Below are 12,340 nucleotides of genomic sequence, written 5' to 3'. Positions count from 1 at the left end.
ACTTTTCTCCAACCTTTAGGTCCCATTTCCCACCCACAGCCAGGTGTCCTGACCCCTGACCACCTGCTCTAACCATTAGACCCCATTCCTCTCCCATAGAGGAGAAGAGAAAGCTGGAATCTTGCCCTCTGCATTTAATATTTCCAAAGCACACCATCTCCTAAAGGAGGTGATGGAAACCAGGAGTACTGACTCTCAGGGGCCCTGTTCTAACACATTAGACCTCACTCCTCTCCCAGAGATTGGTACAACATGGAAGTGTCCTGATCCCACCCACCTACCCTCCCCCAATCCACTCAGGAATCAAGTTTTCTCTACCTCTATAAGCTTTGCTGCCCCACCCCTGCAGCAGAAAATACACCAGACATTGAACAAACTGTTTTTATTTGTAACGTACAAATAAAACCAATGCAAAAAGATTAGCTTTTTCCCTTTGATTCCAGTGAGAATAATTACTAGTTAAAAAAAACCCAACATCATCAGAAGTGAGGTTTTATTTTAAATTTTCCTTTAGAAACGGAAAGGGGAAAAAACGCAAATAAAATGACCTTACACATGCACACGCACGCAGAAGTCCCAACACATGATCAACGTAAAAAGTGAAATAAAGAGAGACAAGGCTTAGGGAAAAAACTTAACATGCCCTGCCCCAGTACAAATGATACAGTACAAACAGGTCAGCTATGTCTGTCAAACTAGACTTGGCATGAGATCCTACCTCAAAAGGTACCAAGAAGACAAACAAAAGTATAGATCAACTTGCTACGTCAAAGAATATATTCATTAAAGGGGACAAGGGAGACAGGAATTTTCTGAGGAGCCCTTTTTGTTTAGCCATAGTTAGAATAAACTGGAGCAAAAGAGGAAGAGAGGAGGTAAGAGTCCCTCATGTAAAAAGGGAATAAGGGAGGAATTTTCTTTAAAAAGAACAAAATAAAAAAATCGGGGTTGTTTTAGAACCTTCCACTCCTTCCACCTGTCTGTCTTTTCACAATGAAGAGAATGAGCTGGTAAAGAGATGGCTAAAGGAAAGTATCACACACTCACATCAATTTGCTTTGGGATCTAACTGGTGACTCCATTTACGATAGGCAGAGACAGTGGGGAGAGTAAGGAGACTGCCAAGAAGGGAAATTACTTTTACTTTTTTAAGCAGGCCTAACTGCAGCTAGTTATAAAATTCACCCACTATCACACATGCCACAGAGTAGTTATTGGGCTGTTATAAAAGGAGACTAGGTCAAGGAAAAAATGGCAAGGGAATCATTAAAAACCCTAGAATCCTTGTATTTGTTGGAATTCACTGCCAGGCAGAGAGCTACCCAGATTCAGCAAAGCTTCCCTATGTGGGAAAGTATCAGAGAACACGCTTAGTGTCAAGCAGGCACGAAGTGCTTTGACTGAGTTGGACTAAGGAGTCAAAATAAGGTTTAGACTGTACAGAGTCAAGTGTCTGGTCTACATAGTGCTAGATTTTTCAGTACAAATCTGATTGGGACATAGATGCCAAAACTACAGGCCAAAAGTTGTCAGGTTTCAAATTAAATTTCCCTATACAAAGTCTATGCAATTCTTAATGCAGTTTGACTCCTTCAAATGCTTCTGTGTTCTTTGATATTAATTAAAACCCAATATCAACAGAATGATACACGTGTCCACTGAAAGACAAATACTAGGTGCCAAGGAGTTAAAACCATCTTAGGATTTAGCTAATAAACCAGAGTCACAATCATCTCAGACATAACAGCAGAGGAATAGCACTAGATCAGGGATGGGCAATCATTTTTGCAGGGGGGCCACTTCATGAACTTTGGTTCATGGTCGCAGGCCGGCTCCACTTTCCACCCCGGAAGGGACGGGGCCTTGAGCAGTTCCCTCTAGACACCACACGTCCCTGGTGGGGGAAGGAGACTTCACGCACTCTCCAGGCTAATTGGGACCTGGGGGCAAGGGAGTGTGTGAAGTCATTTGCTGTTCAAAATGGCTGGTGGCTCCCTCTAGGTGCTATGCACCCCTGGCGGGGGAGGGAGCCACCAGCCACTTTGAAGAGTGAATGACTTTGCACACTTCCCCACCCCCAGATCTCAGATTGGCAGGATGGGCTGAGGGTGGGAGCAAATGGCTTGGCAGGCCAGATTCGGCCCGCAGGCTGCATCTTGCCCACCCCTGCACTAGATGCTCCCCATCCATGTGCCACGAAAATGCATCCTGCTTTGTAGCTAAAACGTGGTGCCAAAGTAATCCTCTGTCATTGATAATGTGGTGACAAGGCTTTGCTAAAGGGTGGGAGAAAGAGGGCTAATGTGGGCTGCTGATGCACCTTGTTAGAAAGGAGGAGGAAGGGTTTCTCATTTGGCTGAAAAGGGGATGCCATTCTGGTGGGGAGTTTAGCCTGTCTGATGGATAGGCAGGAAGTGGAAGTTGAGCACAAACAGAAGCTGACTTGCAGTTTATAGGGTCTTCAGCATTTAAGGGATTGTGATGATTTTGATTCAGGAACAGATGCTCCCTGGTTGCCAGCAGTGGTTCCTCTGCCCTCAGAGGCATAGAGCAGAGGGGCAGCATTTAAGCAGGGGGTGACAAAAGCAGCAGCAATCACAGATGGCTACGTAGAAGAGGATGTAAGCCCATGGCTGGTGTAAAGAGCCAGAAAAGGCAGCAGCAGTAGGGGCCTAAGGCTTTCATGTACAAGGGAGGCACTGAGGAGATGCAGCACCATCTGTCATGTCCACACTGCAGGAGAAGTCAGACATGAGAGAGAAACACTCTTAAAAGTGAGGCAACATTAAACACTGTAGCCACAAGCATTAACCAGACTGAACTGGTCAAGACAGGATGAGACAATCCAAAATAATCGCACTACTGAGATTGAATGCCTCTGACCTTGAGCAAAGTAGGAGATGTAGTGGTCATTAAGAAAGCATCTCCCATCAGTTTAATGACTGGGTGCATACTAAACACTGCCAGCAAATGAAACTGGACATTGCTGATGCAGAAAAAAAGTCTTAAAAATCCCTCATAAATGGGTGGAAACTTTCATGTCATTGTTGATCCCCTACAGCACAAACTGAAGGTTAATTGGTCTGCATTTGTGTTTGAAAGATGTCAGCCACAGCAAAGGGAGAAAAGTGTGCATGGGTCAGTAACATTTTCTACAGTGACTAGTTTATTTTTGATTCTGCCCATCTACAGAGGCCTCAGAGACCCGATGTTCAGTACTTTCTGCAAACAAGGCCTCTTTTCAGGTGTCTGAGTTAAGAATATAAATAGAGGTATACCCAAAATCACTAGTCCCTTCAAAAATCCTGGCTTCCATGCCCAGCAAATCTGAAGAGTGAACAGCAGGATTTATCCCATTTCTGCCCCAATCTCCCTTCAAAATGAACACTTCTGTTCGCTGAGATCTGAAATTGCAGGGTTGTGTAGGCCAAAGTTTAAAGCATCTTTCTCTCAAAGTGCAACTTGGCAGCGGTGGATGGATGCAAATGGTTAGAAAGAGAGAAGCAGGTTTCAAGGAAAAAACCATCCCTATAAAAACAAACAGGTTATTCCCTGGGCCTAAATAACATGCCTTTGTAGAAGAGCGATGGCTGGAATTTCACATGTGCCTATCAAAATTGTGTGTCCAATTCCCCCTGTAAATAGGATGTTTGACTCCCTGAAAAATCATGTCCATATTATGTTTCCATGCAGCAAGCCCTGTGAATGGTGGCTTTCAGAGCTAGAAAGTAGCTAGCTCAATTGGATACATTTCACAATTCCAACAGAGAACTCTCTCACCCCAGAAAGAGGCTAAATTGCAGCTGAGTTTAAACTGTCTAACTATGGCAGATAAAGCAAAGCACTCCTGCATCTAGACTCTGGCAGTGAAGTGCCGGGGCTGCCACAGGGCATGGGAGTCTGGGAATAGCGGAGATAAAAATGATTGATGAAGGGGAGGGACCAAAAACAAAGGAGCCTATACTGGACCAACTGGAAGATGGGATGGGCAAAGAATGGCAACACTTAACAAATGCATCAGATCTAACTGTGGAAGGTATTTGAAACTGGGTGTGCATGGCGCAACATGGATAGAGGTCCTACCCACTAGCAGGTGCAATACTTAGCGCAAGATGAAGTCCTACCCCAGCATGTGCAATGCAGGTAGAGGTCATTACTCCCCTATAGGTGCAACATCTGGTATGAGACAAGCAGAGGTCCTACTCCCCATGGCTGGAACAAGTATAAGTCTGAACCCCCCAATGGGTGCAATGCAGATAAAAGTTCTACTCGGAACAGAGGCACCTGATAAGATGAAGACAAAGAACTTTACCACAACAACTGCTCTGAGACAAAGGAGATTTAAAGTCCCGTCGACTCCAGCTGGGCCCCACCAGGAGCCCCAAAGTGAAGATGCCAACACACCTCATTGAGGTGAAAGGTGCCCTCCTACTCCCTGGCTCAGAATGGGAAGCCATGCTCTGAGGAAGGGCAAAAGGCATCTGCTGCAAAAAGGAACTTGCTGCTGTTCCTACTGAAAGGGTTTGGATTTGGTATAAATAGAGGCTGGAACTCAAGCGGTGAGCCACTGGCCTGCCCTTAGGTGTATGGGAGACGAGAACTGTCCTCCCCCATGGAGTGGGGTGGGACTTCTGTGAGTAGCTTAAGAATAAAAAGGAGTCACAGACTCCATGACTGTTTCTTATCCTTGAGAAGAAAGAAAAAGTTAGAGAGAGGCCTTAAAAAAAAAAATCACAAGATTCAGACCGTTTCTACCACTGACTGCTTTCTACAACCTCCCTTCCATTAAGTCAACAGACCATGGCTGGTCCTACATTATGGATCCTTTATGCTAACCTGATTCTCAACATGTTTCCAGTAGAGCACTAAGTTATGTGACTTGTTCCAGCCAGCACCGGTGTGGAGAAAGCCCTTCTCCACCCTCTCCTCCTTGGGTTATACTCAGCCAGAAAGATTTTGTGCTTCCTAGCACATGCCAGCCACGTATTGTAAAGTGTTTACAGACATTAGCTGGGTCAGTACAATCCTGATGTTACAGATGAGGAAACTGAGGCACGGAGAAGAAAAATGACTTGACTGGGGTGTCTGCAGAACACAGAAGTTTCCAGCTTAGACACATGCTCTAACAGTGCAGAGCAGCCACTGCAGAGAGGATAGGGCCCTCACATGAGATCTGACTATTACTGATCACACACAGTCAGTACAATCAAGTAAGCCCATTACCACTGCTAGCTCCCTCAGCCTTACAGAGCTCCCAGTTCTGCCTTGCTTCAGTGGAGAGCACGCGATAGCTAGAACACAAAAAAGCAACAGGACTGTGGCATGACAGCCTCGGACTGAAAGCCAGTGCTCTTCTACACTCAATCCTTGACTGCTACATGTAATTGGCAGGCCATGGGCATTTCAGCTGAGCCACAAATGTTCCCAATGCACTGATCTTACAATCCATTTCTATTTCTTTTTAGTACTTGGTACCAACTGCAGGGAAACAAAAACATGAAACAGACTCTCCTTGCTCTAGCAAAGAAAGTGAAAGCAGTTTTGCTCACAAAGTTGTTGGGGTGTGTTTTTTCATCCATCTTAAGATCCCAAAAGTTACAGGCTGTATCTTACATTTTACAGCCAGGAAGAGCTGGAAATTGCCCATCAATACCTGAGCATGACTCTCTGCATTTCTTCTGCAGAAGCCATCACCATTAAGGTGTTACAGGTGTTACATGGAACCCTGAACTTGGGACCCATGAGGGTTGAGTGAAGCATAAAAACATTCTCAAAGGTTCTAAGATATGCCTGGGTTATTTTTGGCTCAGAATCTTGTATTTGCATTGTAATTGGTTCTAAAGCTCTATGGAGCACCTTGGGAAAGAACAATGTTAATCCTCAGATGGTATATGCAGGGATTGAGACGTGGGTAATAAAGCCATGTCATTGCTCTTGCTCCAAACCATTTACATCTCGTAGGTTGAATGGAGGGATACTGGGGGAAAGAGAAGCTACTGGCTCACTGTCCTCATTGCATGCCCCGCCGCTTCCTTAACCTATGCTTTGAAGTTGCTTTCATTTAGTGTCCTCAGATTGACACGTCTGGTGCTTCCTTTCTGAGGTCACAGCACTAGGTCCAAGAGCTGGATAGGACTTTGATTTCTAGTGCCTCCTGCACAGAGGAGAGCAATTTCATCCACGCTCCGGAACGTGGTCTAAGTCTCTTGACTGAGAGGCAGGCAGTGGCCTATCTTAAGGAGTATGTGAGGATGGGGATGGCAGGGAAGGAAGATGAAGGTATGTGTTGTGAGAAGGACTACACAGAGGTGGTTCAAACTCAGTGGCAGCAGCCTCCACAGTGGCTGCCCGAGTGAGAGTGCTGGCTCTCACCAAATTTAGTTCTTCGGCTGAGGATCTCATAGGAGCAGTCATCCCCGCAGCAGCCAGACATGCTGGGCGAGGTGTCATCAATTTCAAACCTACAGAGGTACAAAACAAAGAGAGAGAGAGAAGCTACTTCCTAGCACCTAGGAATTTAGGAAACAACTCATGTTAGAGACTGCTTAACATTAGTTACTTTCAGTTAGCATTAGGGATCTTGCCCTGACCTCTGCCAATGGTACACTTACTGGGTTATCTAGAGCCATTGCACTCTTCTCTGCATTAGCCTCAATTCACAAAAAGGAATCAGAGTATAGATTTCTGCCTACTTCTGCATTTGATGGATTGTAAAGGTGAGGTCCTGCACTCATAATGCCCTGGTTCAGTCTACTCTCAATTATCCAAATAGCATGGGAACACAGATTTTATTTGGCTAATCAGAAGTTTGGCTAATCAAGAATCAGGAGCCATTCAGCAGCAGGCTGGGAACTAGGGATCTGAATAGCTAACCAGTAAGCATTACAGGGTAATGCATACCAGTTACAATTAGCCGGTGGCCCAGCCAGGCTGGACCAGCCCCCCATCCATCCCTGTGGGCAGGAGTCACTTCAGTCCAGCCAGCCCACCATGCCATGCTACAGGCTGCTCCAGACCAGCTGGGCTGGAACTTCCCCTTGCCTGACCCATTTAAGTGGTTAACTGGTTAAACATTTGTTTAACTGGTTAACTGATTAAATGGCATTTTACATCCCTACTGGCAACTCCTCCCACACTGGGAATTCCTCCTTCTCACAGTTCTGGCTGGGGGGTGTGGGTGTGTGTGTGTCTCTGCTCTAGTCCACAGTTCTGGCTGGGGGGAGGGGGGGTCTCTGCTCTAGTCCACAGTTCTGGCTGGGGGGAGGGGGATCTCTGCTTTAGTCCACAGTTCTGGCTGGGGAGGCCTCTGCTCTAGAGCTGCACAGGGCTACCTGCACTGCTGCATGACCAGTGATCCTGGATCCCTATAAGCACAAAAAGAGGAAGGGGAGACAGAGAAGAGACCCCATCCAGCCAGGACTCTGCTCTTTCCACCAGGACCACAGCAGCTTCTTCCACCTGCTTATAGGGATGCAGAGATCATGTACCACAGGCCCTGTGGCAGTGCAGGAAAACCTCTGCAGCTCTGCTGTCAATCACTCAAGGGACAGTGGTACTGGAGAAGGCTCCTTGTGCTGTCATAGGAGCCATTCAGCAGCAGGGTGGCCTCAAACTGGCTGGATGCGCCTCCTCCTAGCCAGGGATCTCTGCTCTCTTATATGATCCTTGCATTATCTAAATCCCCTCCTTGTCCTCCAGCATGGCATACACAATGGGGAATGAAAACTGATGGAGAAGAGCAAAACACTGTTGCTAAGTCTGAAGTGATAACAAACACATCATCCAAAAAGAAGCATTTGAGTGTGGCTGCATCCAATTTTAGTTGGCAAATGTGTTTCTTCCCCTCTCACTTTTTTCTCTAGGCAAGAATTACCTATGAGATCCAAGAACCACTCTAAAGACAATATAGTTTTAGACAGTATGACCCTACAGAAAGGGCACAGGACTGGGGGATGGGGAGAGACTGGATCTATTCTCAAGTCATTTTCCCTCTTGGTTCAACTGTAAAACGGGTAGTCATGGTTAACTATGAGCTTTGTAGATTAAATGTGCTAGAGAGTCAGTAGCTAAAATAACCCTCCTCTTCACTACAGGGACAATAAAAAGAAAGCTCAAATGACAAGGGAACAAGCGTTGGCTATAACTTATGCAATTCAGTTCCAATGGAGCTACTTCTGTAACTTGGGCTGGGAGGTAGCTTACAAGAAGGGCTGCTAGTAAGCAAGGGAAGCAGAGAGACTTGAAAACCCACCTCTCTATGCTGCCTTTAAGTAGTGAGTAGATGGCCAGGTCCTCGTGCACCCGTCCTTATCACCACCACCCATTCCCTTCCATCCTAGTCTACCGTCCCCACGGCCTCTCCCCTTTAGCGTTACGTTGCCATAGCACTGAAAGACAGTTGTGTGAACAACGTGTTACAAATGGAAATGACGGAGCAGTCAGTGTCCATATTAAATAAATAACAGGCTATCCCACCGACCTCCCCCCATGGAAAGCAGGAAAACCAAAATTAGGGTAAGTTCCTTACTGTAACGCTTCTCTGAAGAATTGATAGGCCCCATGATTGTGTTTAAATACTGTTAGCATGACTTTCTTCATCTGTGTGCTGAAAGGCAAGAGAAAGGTACAACCGTCAGAATCAAAGGAATAATACAAAAGAAATCTAAGGGATACTGACACCTAAGGATCCTGAGGTGAGCTGGAAGCCTCCAGGCAGCTGCTGGGCCCCCCTGTGGGAAGCTTAGAACACAGCCCATCTGAGATTGGGTAGCCAAATGGGCAGTCAACCTGGGAGCAGGGAGCCAAGTGGGCACAATTCAGCTCAGAGCTTGGAGCCCAGGCAGCAACTGTACTGGGAGAGCTGTGACTTGGGGGGGCCATGTGGCTCTGAGTGGGGTGGACACAGTCTGGTTGGGAGTAGGGAGCCTATGGGACAGTTGGACCCCACCTGCTCCAGGGGTGACAGTCCAGTGTTCTTGTCAATTTCATGACTCTGTGGTAGAGATGTGAAGTTGACAAGAGAGCCAACTTCTGATATAAGTATCAGTGTCCACACAGACCTTGCATCACTTTAACACCACCTCATAAGCCCTGTGCTTCTTGTGGAAATGGAGTTGTCAATGTAGTTGGGTACTTATATCAGCAGCAATAAGGTGGTAGTGTGTACCCTGACATAATTAGGTCAATGTAAGCTGCTTTATGTCAACTAAATGCTGTAGTGAAGACCAAGCCTTAGTCACTTTTAATCTTATTTTTCTGTCAGTTCCACTTCCAGGTTCCCAGGACGTGGCACCATTCCGCTGGGTAGAGATTGGGCTCCAAATGCAGCAAAGCAACATTTCAGGGACTGACCTGTTAACACTTATATGCCTGCTAAACTTTGCACATGAAAGTTGTCTTGTTGACTTCAGCAGGACAACTCAAAGACAAGATATAGCTAAGGCATGGTCTACAGTCACTTAAAAGTTTTAGATAATAAGAACCAAAAAAGTGCCACCATAGCTTAACAACAAAGTAAAAGAAGCAGAGAGAGATAAATACGCATAGTTCAAAGAGTGGAAGTTAAATCCTAGTGAGGAAAATAGGAGCAGAAACTCTGTCAAAGTGTAAGAATAAAATTAAGAAGGCCAAAAAGGAATCTGAAGAACAGCTAGCCAAAAACTCAAAAAGTAATAAGCAATTTTTTTAAGTATATCAGGAGCAGGATGCTAAAGGAGCAGTCAAGGATGATAAAGTCATTGTGAAGAAACTAAATGAATTCTTTGCAGCGATCTTCACTGCTGAAGACGCGAGGGAGATTCCCAAACTCAAGGCATTTTTTTTAGGTAACAAATCTGAGGAACTGTCCCAGAGGGTACGTCTACACTTGCCCCCTAGTTTGAACTAGGGAGGCAAATGAAGGCGACTGAAGTTGTGAGCAAGACACGAGAAGTCATTCTTCCGCTCTACTCTGCGCTGGTTAGGCCTCAATTGGAGTACTGTATTGTGTTCAGTTCTGGGCACCGCATTTCAAGAAAGATGTGGAGAAATTGGAGAGGGTCCAGAGAAGAGAAACGAGACTGATTAAAGGTCTAGAGAACATGACCTATGAGGGAAGGCTGAAGGAATTAGGTTGGTTTAGTTTAGAAAAGAGAAGATTGAGGGGGGACATGATAGCAGTTTTCAGGTATCTAAAAGGGTGTCATAAGGAGGAGGGAGAAAACTTGTTCATCTTGGCCTCTGGGGATAGAATAAGAAGCAATGGGCTTAAACTGCAGCAAGGAAGGTTTAGGTTGGACATTAGGAAAAAGTTCCTAACTGTCAGGGTAGTCAAACACTGGAATAAATTGCCCAGGGAGGTTGTGGAATCTCCATCTGTGGAGATATTTAAGAGTAGGTTAGATAAATGTCTATCAGGGATGGTCTAGAAAGTATTTGGTCCTGCCACGAGGGCAGGGGACTGGACTCGACGACTTCTTGAGGTCCCTTCCGGTCCTAGTATTCTATGATTCTATGAAGTTGCTAACGAAGCGCGGGATTTAAATATCCCGCGCTTGATTAGCACAGTCGCGGCCAGTCGCCATTTTGGAAATTGACTAGTCCGATTTAACTTGCTGCGTATAGACGCGGTACTCTGAGAAAATCCCTTAACTCGAATTAACTGGTACTCCGAGAAAAGCCCTTCACTTTAATTAACCAGTACTCCAAGCCTGCCCTAATTTCTGCACCCTGCACACCACCAGCCCCCTGCCCTGAAAGACCCGAGCAACACCAGGAAAATCTAGTGCATAATCACAGGGGAGCACTCTGTCTTGGGCAGCTATTTATTATAACAGGTTGGGAAGTGATTTTCACCAATATATTATTACACCAGTACAATCCCTAATGTGGACAGGTGCAGTTATAGCAGTATAAAGTTGTGTTAAACATTCCCTTGCTCAGATAGGAATAGCTGTACTGGTATAAGCACTTTTAAACCAATGTAACTGAACCCACACTAGGAGGGTTACATCACTTTAATTACACTAGTATAGTTAAATGCCAGGGAACTTGTGTATGTAACAAGGCATTATGTGTTTGCAAGACACAGATCTCAGACTACAAATGTTATTTATACAGCCGAACACACTCTGACAACACATGATTTGTTCACTGAATCGTTTTTCCTAATATTTGGTTTCACACTTTTTTTTTTTAATTGTGAGGGTGATTAACTTTGGAACACGTTACCAAGGGAAGTGGCAGATTCTCCATCTCTTAACAGATTCAAGACTAGCTGCCTTTCTGGAAGAATTTTTGGGCTGAATGTAACTGGTACCTGGTTGAAATGCTCCAGTCAGTGCTAGGGATGTTAGCGTGTAGTCGTTTATACAATTAACTGATAAGCCTGGGCTCATCGCTTAATCCTAACAACTACACACAATCCCTCCCTTTGCTGCCTCTGTATCAGAAGCAGCAGCCTCTGATAGAAAGGCAGCAGGCACAAGGGGGACAGGCAGGAGCCGGTACATGCAAGAAGCCAGATTTCAAGCCCGCTCCCTGTGTATACTGGCTTCCATGCAGCCGCCTCCCCTGTCCCTGCATTGCTGCCTCTATATCAGAAGCAGCAGAGCGGGTTGGGGATGGGGAGAGACAGGCAGAAGCTGATACGCATGGGGAGCCAGCTTTTAAGCCAGCTCTCCGCATGTACTAGCTCCTGTGGAGTCGCCTGCCCCCTGCTTGCTGCCTCCTACAGAGACAGCAGTGCAGGAGAGAGAGGCGGGAGCCAGTGCTCAAGGGGGGGTGGTTATAGCTGTCCCGGTCTCATGTTTGGTTCTTGTTCTGCCTTTCTCCATAATGCTAAAGGAACTTTTGGTACCCCACATGTTCCCCTTAATCTTCTTTTTGACAAATAGACACTTTAAACTGAAGGCTATGAAAGTGACAATTATTTCAAGTTAGACTTTACATGCCATGTAGAACTGCAACTCACCTGTTCGCCATGAGTTGCAGAATCTGTATGAGAAACTTGCCAAGACCTTTTCTTCTGACTTTGCTTTCCAACTGCACTTCATAACTGGGAAAAAAGTGGGAGGGGGGAGTAAATTATACTTTGTAACATGAAGTTTTAAGATCTTATATATGCGGTCAGAAAATGTGCAGGCATCACACTAGCAATGTTTATGCATACCCATACATACGTGTATTGCTCAAATTCTTCACATCTTTGTTCTGCAGACATTAGCAGATGCAAAACATAACTTGCCTCCTAACACAGAAAAAATCCCCCATTTAATTTACAATACAATTCACAATTGCTTGCTATGCACTCATTCCAGCTGATCTCATCATCCCACTCCCATCGCTGTTGGGGTGAGACCAG

General features: G+C 45.6%; 1 protein-coding gene across 2 annotated transcripts in view; it reads right to left on the bottom strand.

Moving 5' to 3' along the window:
• Positions 1-367: 367 nt before the first annotated feature.
• Positions 368-12,340, bottom strand: part of NAA40 (N-alpha-acetyltransferase 40, NatD catalytic subunit) — a 32,617-nt gene continuing 20,644 nt past the window's right edge. For both annotated transcript variants that reach the window (XM_006125067.5, XM_025185662.3), the window contains exons 6-8: positions 11,951-12,034; positions 8,528-8,605; positions 368-6,461 (exon numbers count right to left, since the gene is read on the bottom strand). In XM_006125067.5, coding sequence (XP_006125129.1) covers positions 6,320-6,461; positions 8,528-8,605; positions 11,951-12,034 — 304 coding nt within the window. In that variant the 3' untranslated portion in view covers positions 368-6,319. The remainder of the gene's footprint in view (positions 6,462-8,527; positions 8,606-11,950; positions 12,035-12,340) is intronic.

This window comes from Pelodiscus sinensis, chromosome 11, assembly GCF_052426305.1.
Source record: "Pelodiscus sinensis isolate ZL-2025 chromosome 11, ASM5242630v1, whole genome shotgun sequence".
NCBI classification, from domain to species: domain Eukaryota; kingdom Metazoa; phylum Chordata; order Testudines; family Trionychidae; genus Pelodiscus; species Pelodiscus sinensis.
This window is presented reverse-complemented; position numbering and strand designations above follow the sequence as displayed.